At 42.9% G+C, this 22,662-nt stretch overlaps 2 protein-coding genes across 2 annotated transcripts; both read left to right on the top strand.

The window, feature by feature from the left end:
- The first annotated feature begins 4,720 nt into the window (after positions 1-4,720).
- LOC143829810 (uncharacterized) lies at positions 4,721-13,356 on the top strand. The gene is made up of 2 exons (XM_077321241.1): positions 4,721-5,132; positions 10,195-13,356. The coding sequence occupies exons 1-2, from the start codon at positions 4,721-4,723 to the stop codon at positions 10,248-10,250; spliced, it is 468 nt and encodes a 155-aa protein (XP_077177356.1). The 3' UTR covers positions 10,251-13,356.
- On the top strand, positions 4,807-20,634 carry IFITM5 (interferon induced transmembrane protein 5). Its single transcript, XM_077321242.1, has 3 exons — positions 4,807-4,928; positions 16,360-16,590; positions 19,219-20,634. The coding sequence occupies exons 2-3, from the start codon at positions 16,405-16,407 to the stop codon at positions 19,435-19,437; spliced, it is 405 nt and encodes a 134-aa protein (XP_077177357.1). The 5' UTR covers positions 4,807-4,928; positions 16,360-16,404; the 3' UTR covers positions 19,438-20,634.
- Positions 20,635-22,662: the final 2,028 nt, after the last annotated feature.

Genomic DNA, 22,662 nt, shown 5'->3' with positions numbered 1-22,662 from the left:
GGCATCTTTAAGACCAATGAAGTTTTATTCTGGGTTTAAGTCTGTGTGTGAATAAACACTTCTTCAGATACATTGAAAGAGAAGTTACTAACCATTACATATTGGTAGCAGGTGAGAAGGATGCGACCAGAAAATGCCAAATCTTTAAACCTCCCCCCGCTCCGGAGGAGCGGGAGGAATAAAGGAGTAAGGGCAAGTGGGGAGGAGTTAGGGCGGGCCCTGTCCGGGATAAAAACTTGGAGGGCCCAATCAGGAGCCGCAAAGCGGCTCCTGATTGGGCCCTCCAAGTGTCACTCGAGGAATGGGCTCGCCTGGGCCAGCCGGAGAGTCGCCGCTCAGAGGAAGAAGCCTTCCCCAGCGGTAAGTCCTCCGGCTGGCTTCCCCTCGCCCAGGGAGCCTTCTGCCGAGCCCTGGGGCAGGCTCACATGCCCTTGGGCCCGGCAGAAGGCCACAAAGCCCACTCCCGAAGTCCCAAGACTTCTGCCAGGCCCTGGGGTAGCCGAGTCTGCTCCTGGGCCCGGCAGTAGGCCGCAGAGCCCACCGCCCCCGTCCAGAGCCTTCTGCCGGGCCCTGGGGCAGCCGAGCCTGCTCCTAGGCCTGGCAGTAGGCCACAGAACCCACCGCCCCCCGTCCCGGGCCTTCTGCCGGGCCCTGGGGCAGCCGAGCCTGCCCCTGGGCCCAGCAGATGGTCCCAAGGCCACCTACTTTACTCTGTTCCTCCCTTCCTCCCAGCATTCCCTTTATCCTTCCCTTCCTCCCAGCATTCCCTTTGTTTTTCCCTTCCTCCCTCTCTTCCATCTGCCTCTTTCTGGCTACCTGTTTCTCTCCCTCTTCTTCTGTCTCTATCTTCCTCCCTTTCTGTCTCTTTTTCTCCTTTTCCTCCTTCCTTCACCCCATCCCTCCACCCACCCATCATGCTAGGGCCCGCTGTATTTTGGCCACAGCGGGCTTAATATCTAGTACAGTGGTCCCCAACCCCAGGTCCGGGGACCGGTCCCAGTCCGTAGAACACTTGGTACCGGGCCGCAGCTCCTCCTCATCCCTCCTCCCCAGCCACTGCCTCGGGGGCTGCCCTTCCACTCTGCCGCCAGCTCACCTTTGGTGCTCTCCAGCGGCTGCCATGGCTGGGGATCCCCCTCGGCTTTGCACTGCACAGCTGCTGCTGGCAGCGCCCCCCAGCGGGCGGCGGGAAGTCAGGGGCGCTGGCGGGAAAGCTAGTGGAACAGGGGCTCAGGTGGTGGCGTCCTTCGGCAAAAGACTACCCCCCTCCCCGGGCCTCAGTAAAATTGTCAAGCATTGACCGGTCCCCGGTGATAAAAAGGTTGGGGACCACTGATCTAGTAGAGTCATAATGCATATATAACAATATAGTTTCATTAACAGCAAATTAGCATACAGTGTACTTTAATAAAGGAGTTTACAAAAAAATGTGAAAACTGAATGATGTTAGCATGTGTAGTGACACACAAAAAAAAAATCAATATCTCCATTGTCCCAAGTGTCGCGATATCTTGTAATTGAGCAATCTCATATTCCAGTCTGCTTCTAATGTTTCTTTGCAATAAAACAATTACTTTATGGTTCCTCCATTGAATGTCCTGAATGTCAATTTTGGGATTCTTGGGGCCATTCCGCATGACTTAAATGTAGCAGGAGTCTTACCTTTGGTAAACGCTACTAATTCAACGTTCTGCATGACGTTGCACACAATCTGCAACACTCCCGCAAAAATCGCTTCGTTGTAGCGCTTTTCAGGGAATCTGGAAAAGTGGATTCCCACTTAGTCCCACAAAACACAGTCATGATGATTAGGATCCCTGCAATGGTGAAGCCCAAAGGTTTAGGCCTGAAATATGCTTCGACTGCTTCTTTAGACATAACAAATTGCAGATTCAAAGGTTAAATCTTTATTTGCTCAGAATTCACCCTACACTCACATTTCAAAGCAGAAAATCCCTAAAATACATATTTGGTGAAAATTTCCATAAGGCTTCCCATCAGCAAGTGGGAAATCACAAAGCCAAATCCCAAGGCAGAGAAAATCTCACACACACTTGCATATCTTCTTTCCGTATCAGTATCTTGATCCAGTTGGAGTATTTTAAGACCATATCCCAAACTTTCATCAATCTTCATAGGCAAGCAGTGTATATAAGGCTTAAAGAAAGAGTATTAAGCTGCGCATGTCCAGAAGGGCAAGCTGTTATATATCATTGTGGAATGCCTTCTTTTCTTCACATGAAAGAGCAGGACAGGTACTATCATAGCAGGAAGAAGCGCAGATGACGAGGACAATGTTGCTAATTTGGAAGAACATCCAGAATTTTATGCCATGTTTGCCTCACCAACCTGTGATGAAATCCTTAATGGTGCTTTCTTCCTTCTAGTATAAATTCTGGGAAAGTTATTACTCCAGTGGCAATCAAGATGATAGTGATGATGAAAAAGACAATACTCAGAATAATAGAGGTGGTACTCAGGCACTTTGCTTTCTTACCATAGACAGTTGCACCTTCAACATCCCCAACAACTTTGCAATCCCTGGACTGAATAGCGGGAGAAAAGAGAAAATATTTTGTTCAATGATACGGATTAACTATGAAAAAAAAACATGCTTTGATAAATGAAAGCTTATCAAATGTACTTTTCACGGTCATTCTGTAATCATATTTGAAGTACAGTGCTTCTTGTTTCACTCTGTTGGACTAAGACAGCCTGCTCTTCAACCTATTAAATTGTACTCTTAAGCATAGCTTCATAAGCATAGCTACCAGAATCTCCAAAATCTATCCAGAACTGCCTACATCTACATTACTGCCATTATACTATTTTCATCTGTCAAGAATCTGATGTCAAGACTGTTTCTTTTATCTCTGTGGCTGTAGATGCCGGGTGCAATCCCCTCACTTGCCGGCCCACTAACTGAAATGATGAGGACAACAATTTACATTTAGTGAACAAAAGCACCAAGAGCGATCAAGGTCATACCATTTTTGCATCCATGGCCATACATGGTCTTTAAGAGAAGCTACATACTGCTAACCAGTCTCAAGCAGCCAAGCACACTAGAGAGCATTCAAGGCATGGTATGCTAGAGATAGGAATGCCCAGGAAACCTCTCTCTTTTCATGTTGTTTTTTTAAAGACTTCCCCCCATTTTTCCAATGGAATAACTGGGAAATTTGGGCAGCATTGAAAAAAAACACATTTTTTTTTCTTTTGGAATGAGTGAAATACTTCTGCATTAGCCAGATTTGCTTGGTTGGCTACCAAGGAATGATTGGAAAGTATCTGGAGGAAATATGCCAAAGGGTTGTGCTATATGTACTTTAGATTATCCAATCTTAAATTTTAATATTATTGTTATTTACAATCTTTAGAATTCTCCTGTTTTATTTCTTTGAATCTATTTAATCTGTATATATTCTGCATTCTGGACAAGGACCATAATAAATCTTCACTATTCATGAGTAAAATACTTTTTAAAACATGAAAAAAAAAACTATGTTATGTAACAGTATGGAAAATGTTACATAATCGCATGAAAATTGTTACAAAAATATTTTGTATTCTATTGACACATACAACTTACTTTCAAGAGTATGTTTACTTTGAAAAAATGAATGATTTGGGCAACAATTGATATGATCCCTCACCCTGCCCTGGGTCTGCCCTTAGAGAGCGGCTTTCTTGCCTGTGTGCAGGTCTTGCCCTGTTCCTTGGGAACACCCTCCAGTCTCAATCCTTAGTCACAGTTATTTCATCTTCTTCTCCAGTTTGAATACCGTCACATCTTGTGCACTGTTTCTGTACCTGCACCACCCCCAGGGAAACTAAACAGGCTTGACCCCACTTAGAAACCACAACAGCAAAGAGGTATTTAAGACACCCTCAGCTTTTCCCATCACAGACTTCCTTGACTGCTATTGCAGAACTCTTAACTGCCTCACACAATGAGCTTCCATGAGTTCACTGCTCACTTCTTCAGAAATTCTGAAGAATTGTGTGGCAACTCACAAAAGCTTCTCCCCAGCCACAAATGTTGTTAATCTTTAAGGTGCTGCTGGATTCTTGCTGCTTTTTTTTTTACTGCTACAGGTGAATCTACCTGGAAACAGCTAATATATGAGTACCCAACTTGATGGATGCCACGGCACTGCTGACACCTATTCTGGTTCCTGCCAAGGGTTTCCAGGAAGTGGCCAGGGCCAGGTGGGCCTTTTGACCAGCAAGGCTTCTGGTTGGCGATTAGAGATCTGGCTGTGCAGATGTTGCTTTGGCAGTTGCTGCCACCAAGGCTCAATGATGTTCACTATATGGTACTGTGGTGTCAGGATTCCCTGTGTGCCTGCAGGCTCAAGAAGGTTGGGGACCCTAAGTTGATCTGTGTAGAACGACCATCTTTTTAGCCCTCCGATTACTGTCGCAGACTGTGCTGATGTGGTGTACCAGTAGCTCTCCTTACATTTGCATCCTAGAAGCAACAATTCAACAAGTCCTGCTTTTCCTAAGCGAGCTAATGACCAGACAGATTTGTAGTCCAGGCATACCTTAGAGATCAACACATTTTTCGGGATATAAACTTTCCAGAGTCAAAGCTCCCTCCCTCAGATAACTGAGGAAGGAAGCTTTGACTCTGGAATGCCTCTCTTCTGGAAATCTTGGTGGTTTCCTAAGGCCCTGCTGGTCTCCCATCTTGCTACCCTCTGAAACAACCTGAATGATAGGAGAGCTAGACCTGCCGGGTCCAGCCCTTTGGCCTCTGTTGCGCCACTCTGAACGGGAGGAGCCCTCGGAGCTGATGCCGTCCCGACGGGATCCAGGCCCGAGCACGGGACCTCTGCAGCTCTCTCCCCCTCGGCGCGCTCACCTTGAAGGAGTAGACGACGGCGAGGAAGCCGAGGCAGCAGCAGTCCAGGAAGGCGAAGGTAAAGAGCGAGCGCAGCACGAAGTCTTTGGGCTGCTGCTGCGCTGCTGCGAGGCCGGTCGGGCCGTAGCGGGAGGCAGGCCCGGGCCGCCCTTTGGAGTCGTCGGGGGGCATCTGGAGAGCGAGAGCCTGCGGAGTGGAGGAGTGCATGGCTGGCCGCGACCGGGCGAAGTTGCTTCGGTCGAGCCCCGGCGGAGGACCCTAGGCAAGGGCCAGGGAGAAGGCGGGGCGCGGCCGGCGGGGCTCCGACGGGACTGGACGGGACGGGACGAGGCGGGGAATTGGTGGATGGGGCGCTATCGCTGAGTCCAGCGCGCTGGATGAAGCGGACTCCGAATCCCGCGAAGCTTAGTTGCCAGACATTTTGTGAAGTCTGGAAGGAGCTCCGGGACTCCCGTCTGAGTCGCGGATTTTGCTTCTCCAGGTGGAGACGGCAGTGCGCTCTGAAACGAGCGTTTCCGCGGGAAATGCCCCGAGTGATTTGGAGGTGCGGCAACCTCGGGTTTGTATTCCTCCTGCGGGCATCCCGCTTCAAGTCCACACGAGCCGGGTTTTGGACGGGGCAACACTGTATAGCATCCTGCTTGGCACTTCCCCAGTTTCCAGGCGTTGGGGTGGTCCACAATTTATTTCAGGGCGCAGAGCAGTTTAAAAGTCAGCATCTCTGTGTGAGTGGGCTGAAGAAGGAACCAGGTCAGGTCAGAAGAAAGTACTTCCCAAATGCATAATTATACAGACAGTATTATGTGTTTTACTGAAAGGACAATAGTCGTGGTTTGTTGTTTTCTTCTGATAACTGCCAAGAAAGTTTACTGAGTTTAGCTTCCTAGTCAGAAAACAACACAAATGACCCACTGATTTTTAAAATGTCTTTAGTTGTATTGATCCATCTGCGTTTGTTTTATCCTAAATTGTCAGTGGGTATTCTGTGAATGGCCGATTTGATGTCTTACACCCAAGTATCTTATTTGGATCTAATTTAGCTATCTGCTCATAAGTATTTCATTTTTCTGTGAGCCCTCACTAATAAGATATCCCATAGAACTGCTTTACATATAAGGTTACTCATCAAACCAGTTTTCAGTCTCAAATATTATCTGGCTTTAGTTGTCTCTTCCTAGTTTAAAAGTCTATTTAGTCATCACATTTCTCTCCAGGGATAGCCTGTGAAGTGTTCCATACCACACTAACAGATGCATGGTCTAGCTCTCTTTTTGATTCCTTGTTTTAGTCCCTCCTCTAGGAACTATTCTTATTACTTTGGATTAATAAGAAAGGGTTTGACTCTGGAATGCCTCTCTTCTGGAAATCTTGGTGGTTTCCTAAGGCCCAATATCTATGAAGAACTGTAGCCTTGAATATTAATTGCATCTAATAGAACAATTAATGGTCCTTGGCTTCAGAGTTATTTTATTTTTTTATTTATTGTATTTATTTTGGGGAGTTTTATACCATGCCCTCATAAGCAGTCATCTCAGAGTGATTTACATTAAACATTAAAAGAATCTCCAAGATTCCAGAATTTCAACCATTAAAAAAAAATTTACAAGCATAGAATTTGTAATAACATTTTATCCTAAAGATCTCTCATATATAGGATTACATAACAGAAGTTATCAGATATAAGCAGTGCTCCTTCTAACTGGCTGAATTTCACCTGTTAAAGCATGAAAGTTGACTTCTGATGTTTTCAGTTCAGTACATACCCCATAAATTCATGCACTGATTATGAGAGATATTCTTTGCTAGACCTTTGCTCTTGATATTAGTACTAGCCAAAAAAGACTTTAACTTCAAATACATGAGCTAAAAGATAGACATGTCCCTATTTCAATTGTGATTCTTCTTTTTAAAAGAATTGAAGTCTCAGTCTTTTTAACCATAGATTCAAGTGGGTAGCGGTGTTTATCTGAAGTATCACAACAGAATCAGAGTTAAGACCAACAAAGATTTATTCAAGGCATGAGCTTTCAAGTGCAAGCACTCGAATGTTCATGCCTTGAATAAATCTTTGTTGGTCTTAAAAGTGCTACTGGACTCTGATTCTTTTTAACTATGTTAGAGCTTTTCATGTTTATCTGGGTTCAGTCCCTTAGTCACTAAGGCTTAGTGTTCCAGTAAAAACGAGTAGTAAAGGAGCATGCATCACAGAAAAGTGACTGTGGGCAGCAGCTCCAGCTTTCATCAGCCTGAAAGTTCTCTCCCACGTGACAGGAAGTGACTCCTGCTTTCTCCCCAGAAGGTCTACCTCACATGACATTAAATGACCTCTGACCCTGGGGGAGTGACATGTGATCCCTCTATGGATTTGTTCATCAGTGTGGATCTATAGGAAAGTTTGTGGGGTGCTCACATGGGAAGATGGGGTATGATAGCACCTCCACTACTGAGAAACCCCTAAGGGGATCATGTGATCCTTCCCCCCATGGAATTAATCACTGTGGATTAATAGGAAAGGGTTTCAACTTTGTGGGATGCTTGGGTGGAAAGTAGGGGGAACCCTGTCACCCCCAACTCCAAGGGTCGTTGAGAGAGTTACGTGACATCTTGCAAACTTCACCTGCCCTTCCCCCTCCTAGTGTGGAGTAGCTCATTGTTGTTCAAATGTGCCAATGAGAGCAAAGACCTGCTTTTTAAATGGAGGAGCCATTTGGAAATCTGCATTTCTTGTGGCTGTGAGAACTTTTGCCACATGAAAGACACCCCAGCAAACACTCTCAAAATGAAAGGACCATCTGTAGTGCTTAAGCCAAAAGTGGTCAAATGTCAAGAATTCCGGGGGGCGGGGGGAATACAGGCCAGAGTACTGTGAAGTAACTCTTTGTTTCACTGGAGGGAGCCAGGAAGAGATTATCAGTTAGATACAGAAGTGCTAAACTGAGCAAAAGACACTGTCTTGACAGCAGGGAAGGTTATCTTTCCTCAGTGCATCACATTATGACTATAATACAGGAATTTATACCATAGTTTTAAGTTATTTCTTTGAGTACATGCATGCACAATGCATAGAACTGTCACTAAAATGTTCTGTCTGGTTCTCTAGGAAACTTATAATTACTCAATTCCAAGGGCCAAACTATATTTTCTGTTTGCCAGCTTTTCAACCATTCACCCGCTGTGGGTTCCCTAGAATAGTGATCCCCAACCTGTGGGCCGCAGACCACATGTGGTCCATCGACTCCCAGACGGGACTATCTCGTTGCAGAGAAACAAGCTCAGGGTTCCCATTGATTAGTCATTGTCATGAGTTAAAATTTCCATGAAAATAAAATGTTCCTTATGTTCATTGTTGTGGCGTGTCTGTATCTTATTTTGAAGGGATGTTTAAACATTACCATAGCGATCAGAGAGCGTTAGGGCAGTGGTTGAAAGTAGAGGAGTAAACTACCCTCCCCCCACCGGGCCTCAGTAAAATTGTCAAGCATTGAGTGGTCCTCGCTGATAAAAAGGTTGGGGACCACTGCCCTAGAAGAATGATTTTTATCATTATCTCAATGTTACAAATTTTTTTTCAAATTGATTAATATTTTCCTTAATTGGTTGCTTTTCGGTTTCTTTATTGTGCTGAAGAAATAGGAGTGTACCTCAGATGTTACCAGAAAGTGACAGGTGCCTCATCCTCTTCTAGGGTTCTAAGCCATGCCTGTTCCAGAACTTCTACCTCATGTGGGAGGAAATAACCCTCCCATGAGCTAATTTCATCACTGCAGTCAAATAGAAAAAGGTTTTGGGATGCACAGATGGGGAGTTGGGGAGACAGAAATACTGTATCTTATTTCATGAGAAAACCCTTGCCTAAGGAGATGTGTGAACCTTCAGTGAACAACTCAGTACCCTGAGCCAGTGGGAAAGAGTTTTGAATTTAAGGAATGCACAGGTTAAAACTTGGGGTACCCCAATCTCTGAGAGCCTCAAAGCTCTACATACTTGTCTCAGTACTATGGACTAATGGGAATGAGGTTTAAGTTTGTGTAGTGCGCTCCAGGTATGCCCTTTGTTTGCAGTAGCAATTTGAAATCAGACTCCCTCTTTCTAATTCCCATGTGAGGAACCCAATTAGAAATGTAGCCGTATGCATCATGTCTTGCTCTCTCTCCTATCACCCATTAATCTGCATCCAGCAGCAGAGGAATTTTTTTCTGCCTTCTCAAATCAAACAGGAAGGGAAGATTTTTTTTTGCCCCCGTGTCAGAGGGAATCTGAGAGGGGGGGGCACAGTTCTATTTCTATTTTGATTTTTAGCAATTTGGAAAGTGTACCACAGCAGCAAGTTTATTGAAAAACTGCTATGACTCAAAGCAAAAAGAGCCTCCTCATTTAGAGGCAGTACACCTGAGTTACATTTACATCTGGAAAAGTGTCAGGGTGGAGAGCCATGCATGGCCTGGTATTATATTGGCATTTTAAAAGGCTAAAAAGCTTCAAAAGGCTACGGTTAAGATTTTTTTTATTTTGAAGACATGCCTGTTTGTTTTTATTTTGACCATTTGTTTATTTTGGGGAAGAACACCTCACAGATCATATTTTCCTTCCCATTGTTCTTTGCATTACAAAACTCCCTCTTTGAGGGGGGGGATGTCCTTCACATTTTTTTTCTCCTTCCATTTATTTGTTTGTTTGTTTATTGACTGCCACTCCCGGACCATGCCAGCTTGTGGTAGTTTGCAAAAGCACGATAAAACAGAAATAAAACACATACTCCCAGCAGCCTAAAACCAGTCAGTACTCTCCCCGATTTCCCCAACCAGTCCCAGGATGCACCACCCACCAACCTCAGGAGGCTGCCCACGTTGCCTGGGTATTTAGGCCCATGATGCCATTAGGAGCCGTTTCTAATGCCTTTTCAGCACATCTCAGCGAATGATAACTATGAACAAAGTCATATTGTTCATATTTCCTTTGTTGGGGGAGGGGGCAATTGATGCCCTTCAATGTGCCAGGAGGAAAAGCGGCTGCTATCCTCAGTCTTTGGTTCTTACAAGCAAACACAGGCCAAGCCAGGCATGGCTACCCACAAGGCCTTGTGTGTGTCAGAAATACATCTACAGGTAGAAGAGGGCAGTGAATAAAGTATTCTAAAAACTTTCCTTGAACTAACTATTCTAAAACAGATTTTTTCCCCTAAACCTACAGGGTGAAATTTTTCCAGCAGAAAATGGCTGGGGAGAGAACTGGGAAATAATTCTGTACTTTCTAAAATTTCTATTTTTTTGTCTTCCTCCCTAGGCCTTAACGTTTTTTTATTTTTGTTTTTGTTTTTTTTGCAGGGTGGGCAAGATTTGGAAGAAGAAAGCAGTATTGTGAAGAAGAATTGAAATGTTAAAGTCAGGCTTGTCCCGTTTCCTGCAAAAGATTATCCTCATGGTCAGCAAATAGCCAGCCCAGTGTGCCTGAAATCATACATGTCATGGAAATACTGAGGGCCTTTTCGCACAGGGATCTTTGTTGCAAATTGTTTGCGGAATGAAAAATCGCCATTTAAAATAGTGGAATTCGTCGTTATGCATACCTGCCTTTGTAGTGGAATCAGTTGCGTTTTTTAGCGTTTCCCACAGGCTTCCGGTCTCGGCAGAAATCGCTAGAAAGGAAGCGCTATTGCCAAGCTCGTCCCGCCCCTGGCCGTCAAGCAGCCAATGGGCAGCCGTTAGCATGCTCCCAAACAGCCCCTTTCCCTTTAAGAAAGGTTTAAAAAAAAAAAAACGACCCATAGCAACGAATCTAGGTAGATTCGTTGCTACGGAGAGACCCATCCAGCTGCCTAATGTGAGCTGTCGTTTGATTGTATGATCGTTTGCACGCTGCCTCGAGTGATAAAAAAAAAATCCCCCCCCCTCTCACGGGCCCGATTTTCGGCTGAATTTATTTGTAAAAAATAAAGGGACTTTATTTCAGCAAACGGGATTTTCAGTGGTTTGTGCTTAGTGACTAAAGGTGAAGGACTGAAGCCAGGGAAGCCTCTAAACAGAAAGAGGCTCGTTGGTGTGTTTATCCCCGCTCGCTCGGAGAAAAAAAAATGGCGATCGCTTCGCCGGAAGTTTGGAGGAGAGAGCCAGGGGGAGGGACTTTGAAGAACCAGCAACAATGGTAACGCACAGGTCTTTAGCGCTACTGTTGCAGATTGGTTGCAGGAGTGTATCGCTATCCGGAGGGTGAATCCACTTTTCTGGATTCCCCTGAAAGCGCCACAACGAAGCGCTTTTTGCTGATTGGTTTCAGGATTGTTGCAGATTGTCTACGACGTCGTGGGTTATGGCAAATTAGTAGCGTTTCCAAATAGCAACCATTGTGCTACTTTGAAGCCGTGCGAAATGGCCCTGAAATGGGAATACTGAAATGTGCTTATGAAAACAGCCTTCCTGCATGGCCAGTTGGTTGATTCAGAAACCCAGTGCAGGTACATTTTAAGCCACTCCTCTTATGTCTTTCCCCTAACCAGTTGCTGGAGGAGGAGCACTAAAAAGTGCTTTCACTGGCATTTGTGAATTTAGCTGCAGTCTATGTATACTACTTTGCAAAAGCTTCCTGCACTCCTTTTATTAGCCACATGATGGAGCCATAACTAAAAGAAAGGAAGATTTAGATTGGTGTTCTGAAGCAGCAGAACAAAATGTAAGGCTTGTGGCACCTTTATGGCCAACAAGGTTTTGTTTAAGATATAAGCTTTCTTCAGATACATTGAAATAGAAGTTGCTAGTTCATACATATAGGCAGAATGTGAGCAACAAATTAGCATACAATATAATAAAGGTATTTAACAGACGCGAGTATCAAATAGGAATAATAAACTTTGTTTTTATGGTCAGCATTTGTTTGGGATTAATTCTAAAGGAAAACATCATGAAGGAAATATTAAAATTGAAGATTGATGGGCAGATGGACCATTCTTAATTGTGGAATGCTGAGTGTGCATGCACACAAACACTTATGATGTGAATAAAGCTCTGTTGGTCTTAAAAGTGCCACTGGACTTGAATTCTGTTCTAAAAGAAAGGAAGTTAGTTTTGATTAAGGAACTTGTTTCATGCAAGTTTCTTTATAGTAGAGACTTGCATGTCTGTCAGTTACACTGGCTGAGAGTTAAACTGTGAAAAGTTCAACCCAGGAGAAAAATCTTTTTGTTTATACCATTGTTCCAGAATCTGCTCCAGATAACATAAATTATTACATTGTTTCTAATATAGTATTCTCCTATATAATTCTACAATTTTGTAATTCTAGCTTTAATAAAAATTTCTGTATTACACTGTGTTTTTAGTGACATGTTCTGTAATTTTCTGAGTTGTATGCATTATATTTTACTGCATTTACTGAATTTAGTGAGTCTCAGCAAGAAAGATACACCCTGAATTGACACCTTCTTCCATTGAACTTCATTTGCCTTGTTGCCAACTCACCCATTTTGACTGATCTTCATGAGGTCTTCACAGTCTGTCTTGGTTTTTACCATTCTGAAGAATTTGCTATCATACACAAACTGGGCCATGCCAATGCCCCTCTTCAATTCATACAATTAATGACCAAGCTAAACAGCATTAGTCCCAGTATCCATCTTTGCCTCCATGCATCTATGCACTACTTATTTTCCTCCATTGTGAGCTGTCTGTTGTTATAAACCTACTCTGTGTCTATTTGTGCTTACAAGGAGGGGAAATATAATGGTTCTCAGAAGGCCCATCTGGTCCCTGCTTTGATCTAAACATATGTTTACGTGCATGTAAAGTGTGGCACTGCCCCCCCCCCCAGTTAAAAACCCAGCCTTGGGAAACACTCCTAAAACTTGCTTTATGCAAGTTCAAAGGGCAGTTTCCCAATTAATTTAGCCCTTTTCTTGTGAGTGTGTGAATGTGAGTGATCTTTCATATAAGGAGGACTTGAATCACAGTCTGCTTTCTTAAACAGGAAAAGGATTACTACAGATCAGGCTAGAGCACAGACACGGAAAATATCTCTCTCATCTTGTAGTTACAGATCTAACCAAATAACAGAAAACATAACACTAAGCTAAACTTAACAATACAGAACAGTAACCTTTTGTCATGAACTCCGGTTCCTGACCCAACTCCTGGAGACTCCCAGGCAGTTGTCATGAAGCCATAAATTGCCTGTTGGTTCCTGTCCTCCCTTTACATGCCGAAGCGTCTCACTACCAGAACACCTTATCTCATCCTGCTCTCAATGACCTTGCTAGAAGCTATGAAGGTTCAACACTTATAACGGTTTAGATCAAAGCAGGGACCAGATGAGCCTTCTGAAAACCATTGTATTTTCCCGCCTTGTGCACCCCACTTCCCTCCTCCCCTATTTGGTCTCCTGTATAAGTACCCTATGGGGGCTATTGATCCTTTGTCTCTGCCTAGATGTTTGTTCATCGAACCTTGCCTGTAGATGCCTTTTGTATTAGTCTTTTGAATAAAACTTCCCTTTGGATTTTACCAGCCTTGTGGTCTCGGGGTCTGGCTTTTGCAAGGACTTGACTCAGGCGTCTTCTGCCTGGTTCCTGACACCTTTGGCATCCCCGCTTGGATATCTGTGTATCAAATATTTATCCAGACTTTCTCCTGCTCCCTGCCAGGGAATCTGGGTCCCAGAATCTGAACAATGCATTGGGACCATATCCATCATAGAATCATAGAGTTGGGAGAGACCTCCAGTCTTTCTGTCTTGACTGGTGGGAAGCCTTCCTCAACCCCCAATACAAACCCCCCTATCCAGGTCATGTTTTACAACATCTATCCATCTTGCCCTCCTTGACAAGTAGGCAAATAGTTATCTCCCTGCAAAGATACACCTTCTGCTCCCTAATCTGTTTGTGCATTTTACTGATCTCTTCTGTAAGAAAATAAATGGCTGTCAGGATCCCAGGAACATCCTGGTGCAGTCCAAAGCACTTTGCATATCTAAATCATAACATCCATTACTTCCAACTCTGATTAACCAATTTTCAATGCTAAGTTGACTCTGGAGCAGACTCAGTCCAAGTTTATTTTATGCCACATTTCTTCTGTTTCTCACAAAGCACAAGAAATGTCTTTCCTCTCTAGGAATGTTGGAGAAAGGCTAAAAAGCACTTTCAATGCGTTTAAAGCTGGGGATGAGTGGGAATCGTGGGCAAAACAGTCCAGACAAAGGATGCTAGGGGACAGAAAGAAGATTTCAAAAATCTTTGTGTTCTCAACACAGGTTTTCTCAACCAGGATTTTGTGAAACCCTGGGGTTTCTTGATGGTTCTGGAAGGGTTTTCCAAATGGGTGGGAGTTACCGTTTAATATATTTTAAAAATTGTTAAACATTTATTGGGTGATATGAACATAAAAGTCAGATATATGTCACATATATGGCTCTCCCTCCAAAAATGGTCAATGGTGGGCCTGGAGGGGGTGGGTAGGGGAGGGGCCTGGGTAGGTGTGTAATACAGCTATGCTTCCCAACCATATTCTGCATGATCATGCCACTTCTGGGGTTTCTCAAAACCTGATTTCAGGGGTTTCTCCACATTAACAAAGTTGAGAAAGGATGTCTCAAAGCAAAGGACCATGTCAAGAAGCTATGTGGAAATTCAGGAATACAGTATCTACCAGATAAGCTTTAGCCAATGCTTGTCAACATTTTCAAAGAATTAAAAAACAAGCAAATGATGAGCCAGACAAATAGGATGACAGGGCAAAAGTCATTTGAAGGCCAGTGAGTCAACAACAGACAGATGCCAACAGAGACATGGCAATAGACCATCCCACAACCAAGTTTCAGCTGACTACATTTCTAAGCTTGTCAAAACAAGTAAAGACAAAAGACACTCCTAAACCATTACGTGTTATATAAAAGCAGGATTTTTGGCAGGGAGAGGCTGTCAGGAAAGGCTAGGAAATATTATACATGCTTAAAAAAACCTTTCCCATTGTAATACAAAATCAGAGGACCCATGTCCTCCTTTGCTTTGTATCACCCTATGCCTACAGCTAGCTTGTGAAGACTACAGCCCTAAGTATTTTTATTTATCTTGAATGCTTTCCAGACAGTTTACCAGCAAGGAATGACCGGTAGAAATTATAATATGTGTTCTCTGTGCCTGAATCCCAAAGTAGGCTTCCTCCAGCTGGCTTTAGAGAAACATTCACTATATCCTCAAGAACCTTCCTCTTTTCACATGTTTATATAATTGGTAGGGCTGTCGGTTTGCCATCTGCAGTTATTTCATGGTGTTACTTGTCTCCTACCCATTTAAGTATTGGTCCTTTGCTCACTGCCTCTTCTCCCATCTCCTCCATTACTTTGTGAGACACAGGGTGAACAACTGGACATGCCAATCCCAAAGAGACAGGTACTGCAGTGGGAGAATTTTTAAGGCAAAAAAATTGCTATGGGTTGCAGTTGGATAAGCCTAATAATTCAGGCCCCTTAGGTTGAAAGGTGAAAGACAGATGAATGAACTGGCAGAGTTATTTGGAAACAAAATGAATTGCAGGATAGTTAGTGAAATACTGTTGAGTCTCAGATAACAGGTGTCAGGATCTCCTGGAACCCTAAGCACAAAGAATCATGGGCCAAGAGATCCAGACAGAGGGTGCTAGGGGCAGAAAGAAGATAGCATGGGTGGGACTGACTACTTTTGGAACTTCCATTGCAAAAATATGTTCTCAAGCCCCGGTTAGATTACTACTCCATAGAGGGCTGAAGAACACTGTTGCTCTCTCTGTTGCTTTCCCTTTTCCCTGTGAACTACGTATCCAGCCTTGTCAGATGTACAATCACAATATCACAGTGATGTAATTTGAGAGCCCATACTGGGTGAGCCAGTGAGCTCTACAGACAAAATGGTCTACAGAACTAGCACAGACTAGTTCTGTGCTTGTCAGAGTGCCCCCTGAATGTCAACGGCATGTTAGGGACAGTATCACAGCGAACAGTCTCTCCTCCTTCCTATGACCTACCTTCAGCAGACTTAATGGTTCACGGGTGGACAAGGAATACCAGGAGTGGGCAGGGGGCAGGGAACTGTAAGAAAAATAGCTAACTGACAAGTCTACAACCTTGGGATTCAAGCCACTATGAGACAGGTTGGCTTTAAATTTATCTCTTTAGTCTCCTACTGAAGTGTGCTTATCAATTATGTAATTAAATAACTAACATCTTGCTACTTTCTACTTGCTACTTTCTCTACTTGACTCTGCTCTGACTTCTTTTGAAGCCATGTGTGTGAATTACTGGGTAGGGAGGCAGGTCCAAACTGATCGCATAGATGTAAAAAGCACCCTGTGTCCAGCTGGGTGAAGGCAGACTTGAAAACCAAATGTTGCTCTCAGCCCTGGCAAGGCCCTTTCCTAAAACCACAGTTAAAGTAGAGCTGTAATTTCCTCAGTTTATATATAGATGGAGTTGGGACTGTGGTTCAACTAAGCACTATATAAAGTGCTGTCCTTTCTTGGCTTTAGCAGAAGCTGCCACTGTTGGGAAACGGTGTATCTCCTCCAACAGGAATCATGGATACTTCTTATCCTCGTGAAGACTACCTGCCCATGACATCCCACAAGCAGGAACCTTCTCCCACGGTCATCACTATCAGACCTCCAGTGGTTCCCCGTGACTACATGATTTGGTCTGTCTTCAATACCATCTATATGAACCTCTGCTGCCTCGGCTTTGTAGCTCTTGCCTATTCCGTCAAGGTAGGAAGGTGCTGGGTGGGACTGACTCTCCCAATTCTCTTTGGCCAATATCATTTTCCAGGGTGTACTGGCCAGAAGCAATAAGAATAACTGTTATTCTGTAGCAGCAGCAGCACCGCTACAAAATCAGTAATGGGACCTTGGAGATAAAAAGAAGGAACTCATTTTATTTTGGTGTAATATAAGAGACTGCAGTAAGTAGTTAAGACTTCCAGCTTTTACTGGGATGCAGACAGGGAGGATGTAGAACTATGTGGGTTTCTGTATTTTAAGGAACAATTCTATGAAATTCAAAGACTTGCTTATTACAACTTTTTAATATGGACTTATGTGGTACTTCCTTTTCACAGTTTCTATGATATAAATAATCAATGGAATTTAAACCAGGGATTTAAATTTTGAATTCCCTAGATGACTGCTTAATGCATTTCAAACAATAATTCTTGCAAGTGAATTTTAAGGATTTATCTCTGAAATGCAATGTACTCTCATTAAAAATAAAAGCCAAGAAATTATGAAATACAAATGTAAGTGCCAAGGAATCGAGGGGATACCATCAACTCATTCTGTTTGATATATGAGAGGTTGGTTTTGCTACTGGTTCTAATTTATTCACAATAAGCTACTCATCTTTGCTTTTACACAATTTCAGAAAAGGAGATTCAATTACTGAATAGCAAGTGGTTTTCAGTGATTATTTAAAAGAGTGAAATGCAGGAAAGTTAACATACATATATATGTTAACATACATGTATACAGAATAGAAGAATGATCCTGAAATTGATACATGAAAGCTAAACATTCCATCAAAGGATATCAAAACTTTTGAGGCTCTTCAAGGAATTCATTTTCATTCCACTTTCAGCTGCAGTTCATCTGATAGACTGAACAAGAAAAGAAATCATGAACTTTCACAAGGATTGACTAGAAGAAATGCTGGGAGATTGTGTTAGGATCTTGCCAGTGTGGTGCTTTGACTCAACTGTGGGCTACAGTGTAGGATTAAAAGGGTTCAAATCCTTCCAACCTCACCTGGTTTTATTGATAAAAAGGGACCCTCTGCTTTATCCTGTGATTAGAGTTATAATGGGGAAACAATGGACATCTTTTTTTCCTGCCCTACTTCCTGGGCTAATAACAGATATTAGTGTGTGTGGGGGGCATGAGATACCATGTGAGAATGGGAGGGTTCAATCCCTTCTTCCCCATGCTGCAGCTGCCATCTGAATCAGCCTTCCAGAAATATTGGGGAAAGCCAATTAAGAACTTCCTAGTGCATCATTCAGGTCTTCCACCATGCCCCCACCCCCACTCCCATTGGTCAGTCTTGACAACTGGCTGTATGCTTTTTGCAGGAAGGAGGGTATATTCCAGCTGCTGGGTGCTTCAGTAGAAAACACAGGGAGAAGAGCTTCCAACACATTCAGCATGTGAATCTCTGCTGGAAAATGTTAACAGAAGCACGCTTGTAATTTTGTTTACTACTTTAGAGAGTCAGAATCATAATTGCATTTACTAGCAGCCAGAGACAGAATACAGAAAAGTGAGTGCCCTGGAGACAAGAAAGTAGAATTGTCATCTTTTTAGAGGATGGAAGCTGATAATCATCGTTCCTGTTTAGAAATTTAAGTGCCAATTCACGTGGGCAAATTCCCTTGTTGCTACCATCCCAAAAAAGGACAAGGTGAAAATCATGCTAGCAGACAGGGAATTTGGCAACAAGACATGTTGTAAAGCAAACCCTGTCCATGAATATAAACCACATTTAAGATTTTCAGATAATATAAGGACAATGCAGAGATTAATGAACTCTGTTGTTTGTGGATTCTGAAATACTTGTGAAGATTGTAGTGTGGAAGCTGGCATAGATTGTAGTGTGGAAGCAGAAGGAAAGGCACACGAGCAACCAATGAAAGAGGAATTTCATGGGCTGAGACAAGCAGGGCCATGAAAGGAAGAGGCAGACATAAAATGAAACAATTGGCTCTGGAAAGCACATGCTGTGGTTTACTGTATTCCCAAAGATATGTTGTCTATTCCTATTTCTGCTAAACCAAAGTATTTGTTCTGCAAATAGCAGGGGGATTTCAAGGATGGAAGACTGAACTGGGGCATCCTCCCCTGTTTTTACAAAAATACCATTTGGGGGCATGTTTTTACTTATGCTGCAGCTAGCCTACTTTGAGTCTGGCAGGTTCAATTTCTGATTGTCCATCATTGTAGTGGAGTTTCGCTCCACACAAGAAGCTTTCTAGCCCATCATCCACTATTAAATGATGAACTTGGAGATTACAAAGACATATTCTGAAGTTCCGTGCCTCCCAGGTGCTCATGGGCCTGATTAGGATTGGGACAATTATGTGCAATGAGAAGGTGTTTAAATGGCCCTCCTTGCTCCATTTTCCTAACCTGAAATAGCCCCTGGGAGCTGCTTTTTGCCTAGCTAAGGGAACCTTCATGTACCTCTTAGGCTGAGAAAAAGGAGTTGACAGAGTGGTTTAAGCACATTTTTCTTGTGTGCTGCAGTTTCAATCAGGCCCATGGACACTTGAGTGGCACAGAACATCTGCACAGGTCTCAGTCATATGTAATTAGATATCCACAATGTCTTTTCTTTCTCTTTTGCAGGCACGAGATCAGAAGGTGTCTGGTGATCTGGAAGCTGCCCATCGCTATGGCTCCAAGGCCAAATGCTACAATGTCCTTGCCACAGTGTGGAATGTAGCTCTGCCATTGGTGCTCATTGCTCTGGTGATTACAGGCGTCCTCCATCTCTCCAAGCTGGCTCAGGAATCCATGGACTTTTTGGCTTACAGACTCTTTCCTAATGATGATGACAAGAAGTGAGCAGAGAGCCTTGAGCATTCCAGGGAACTTCATTTTGGTTGTTCAGGAAGCTCCTTACAGAGACTGTCAATGGGTGTGACCCAACCACTGCACAACAAGAAACCTCTCTTAGTTCTAATTCAGATAATTCATCTTCCTTGGAAATCCTCTCAGACCTCACCCTCTGGAGATGCAGAAGGCATAAAAACGATTCCTTGACATTCTGCCTAGCCTTAAGGCTGAGCAAGCTGCCACAGTGTTTTCCACCTGCTGTGTTTTCACTGGTGGGCTGTTTAGCTTCCTGTCCTCTCTGTTAGTCTCACACTCCTTCATGTTACATATAAATATGCAAGAGACACACAGAACATGGTAGCCAAGAAATACAAGCAATCATATTGAGTATACTCACAAAGCTGCCTACCACTTTTTACAAACTTAGCTCTGGGTATTATTATTGTAGTTAGTTAGTGGAGTGGACCTTACTCAGACTTCCACTCCACTAAGCAAAGTTTGAAGTCTTCCAGCAGCCTAATGAGCCATTCTCCAAGTTGTGGCTTTCCCTTTGGGAGAAAAGCCATGTAAGTTGTAGGAAGGCTTCTCTGATTCGGAAGAGGCTTCAAAGAAGCCAAAATCAAAGGTGGGGTATGGTTAGATAAATCCATACACTTTGCTCAGTGGAGTGGTAGGATAGGGATAGGATCTACCCCATTTATACAGAATGTGCCCATTCTGCACTTATTGGATAATGCACTTTCAAAATGCTTTTGCAGTTGGATTTTCCTGTGTGGAACATGATAATCTAAAGTGCATTGAAAGTGCATTATCCAATGTGTGCAAAGTAGGCCAAGGTTAGCTAAAATGCTTTTTGTAAAGTAAAGCATTTTGTAAAGTTTTTCCTTTATTGATGAGATTCCAGAGTAAACCATTTTATAGCAAACAGGTAATTCACTTCCAATATGTCTTTGAGATGTCATATGTTCTAGCACATACTGGATTATCTACAGATAAATATTTGAGACCATAACCAGGCCATAGTAAAGATTTTTATAGTATTATGTAACAGGGACACAAATCTTTTGGAACTTTCTTTGTTTCTTAACCTTGACTGTATTTCCAGTTTGTTTTTATTGCTATTAATTAAATAATTACAAAGCTTTCCTATCTGATATGCATTTAGTAGCATCTGTTAATAAAAAGAGTACGGTGTGTTATTTTTCATTTGGGTGGTGTCTTCAAGCTATTTTTTTGGCAACATCAAGGACTAGGCCCTTTTTTCTGATTTTTACAGCAATATCATAAACCAGGAATCCAATACATTTACATTGTTTTGGATGTAGTGGGACAAGAAGCAATTTGCCTGTCTTCAGCCCTGCTCCTAGCCTGCAGCACTGAATGTCCCAGCCCCAGCATACAGATGTGAACACTAGAAGAATAGCAAGTAGAAAAGCCTAGTATTCTATACTGCATAGCCCAAGTGAGAAGAGGGAACCCTTGGGAAAGGGCAGCATATAAACTGAAAAATAAATTAATTTAAAAAACACAAAATATTGAAAAAAAGCCTTGCAGGGATTTCTTATTTTCTTAGCTTGCTGAAGCCCACTATATCTCACCATAAAGATGAGTTGTTATTACCTAACACAAACCAGTGGGGTTCTAGAATCTCACCCTAGAGAATCTTGCTCTTGATCTGGGTGTCTAGACCTAGTCTGCAGAATCACCCCAAGTCATTTGCAAATGTGTAAGTGTTCACTAAATGGTCTTCTCTACTTCCCAGCTTTACTGGTACAAAGGCAAACACGTTACACACTTCAACAGTTTGCATTCAGCCTCATGTATAACTTATCAGGAATCAAGGTGGCATCCTTTTACTCCTATGTTTAGCTTCCATTCTGTAGAAAAACCTTTCTCAACTTTTTTACTGTTGAGAAACCCCTGAAATATTCTTCATGCTTAAGAAACCCCAGAAGTAGTATGATCATGCAGAATATGGTTAGGAAACATAGCTGTGTACTTGCCTACCCGGTGCCCCTCCCCTCCCCACCCTCTCCAGGCCAATCTTTGGCCATTGGGGGGGTCAACATGACCATATATGGTCATATCACCTGATAAATATTTAACAAATTTAGAAATATATAAAATTAATTCACTCCCACCCATTTAGGAAACCCTTCCAGGACTGTCAAGAAACCCCAGGGTATCATGAAATCCCGGTTGAGAAAGCCTGAGTATAGAAACAGTAGGGTATGTGTCCAAAACTAGGATATTTCACTCTGAATCACTTTGCACCAGCTTCCAACTAGTGATCAAAAAAGATTCAAGGGGCAAGGAACAGTCCTTTGCATTTAGCTGTTCCCTTGTAATATGCATGTGGTATGGTAGAGTTCTGGCACCAAATCATTTGAAGCCGCACAAGACCTGCTTGCTCAATTACTCCCAGCCCCCTAGAATAGCACAAACAGTGCGGTCCAAACACAGGTCCAGAAGGAATGGTTTGTAACTTGCTAAGCAGGGACTGATAGCCGTGGTCTTGCACTTTAAATCTTACATACTCTGTGGGTCAGTTTGCAGTCACCATATAATTAACATAATGTATGGACTCACAAATATACTATATATATTTAATGGTAAAGATGGCAGTGTACCTGTGTTTCTGACACCCTGTCAGCATACCAATACACATCAGCTAATTAGATCTGGTTTCCTATTTCTGGGATGATGTTCTGCTGAATATCTAGTGCAGTAAGTCATCTGGTATGGTATAGCATGAAAGAATGGAGCTTAAAAAAGCCCTGTCTTTGCTCAATAAGAGCTTAAAACTTTGACATCAGCCAATATTTCCGATTTACATGATTGGATGTTCAAAGCTGACTCACTGATTTACCACTCTTCAATTCAGCTATCACAATCAGCCCCATGGTATAAAACAATTTTAAAAGACCATTCTAGAGCATCATATTTAGTAAATATAGCAACACGCAATCTCAGAATGGCCCTAACATCTTTGCGGTTTGAAATGATGCCATCAGCCATGCTCTTTGAACGATATCTCCAAATACCCACAGCCCAACGCCTGTGCATATGTGGAAATCCATCTGTGGAGGACCTGCCCCACTATGTTTTGGCTTGTCCCCTGTACTCCAAACCCAGGGGCAAATACCTTGCCAAGTTATTAGCAAACTCACACCCTATTTCTGATTTTAACAAAGTCACTTATCTGTTATCAGATGTCAACCCCTATATCTCATA

Source organism: Paroedura picta, chromosome 2 (genome assembly GCF_049243985.1).
Source record: "Paroedura picta isolate Pp20150507F chromosome 2, Ppicta_v3.0, whole genome shotgun sequence".
Taxonomy (NCBI): Eukaryota; Metazoa; Chordata; class Lepidosauria; order Squamata; family Gekkonidae; genus Paroedura; species Paroedura picta.
The sequence above is the reverse complement of the archived record's forward strand: the minus strand, read 5'-3'. Positions and strand labels throughout refer to the sequence as shown.

What these genes read in the sequence shown, in the direction of transcription:
- LOC143829810 (XM_077321241.1), top strand. Translation starts at nt 4,721, where the DNA reads ATGATAGGAGAGCTAGACCTGCCGGGTCCAGCCCTTTGGCCTCTGTTG. An exon ending in GCCCCGGCGGAGGACCCTAG is followed by an intron (nt 5,133 to 10,194) that starts GCAAGGGCCAGG and finishes TTTTTTTTGCAG; the next exon opens with GGTGGGCAAGATTTGGAAGA.
- IFITM5 (XM_077321242.1), top strand. Translation starts at nt 16,405, where the DNA reads ATGGATACTTCTTATCCTCGTGAAGACTACCTGCCCATGACATCCCAC. An exon ending in CTCTTGCCTATTCCGTCAAG is followed by an intron (nt 16,591 to 19,218) that starts GTAGGAAGGTGC and finishes TCTCTTTTGCAG; the next exon opens with GCACGAGATCAGAAGGTGTC.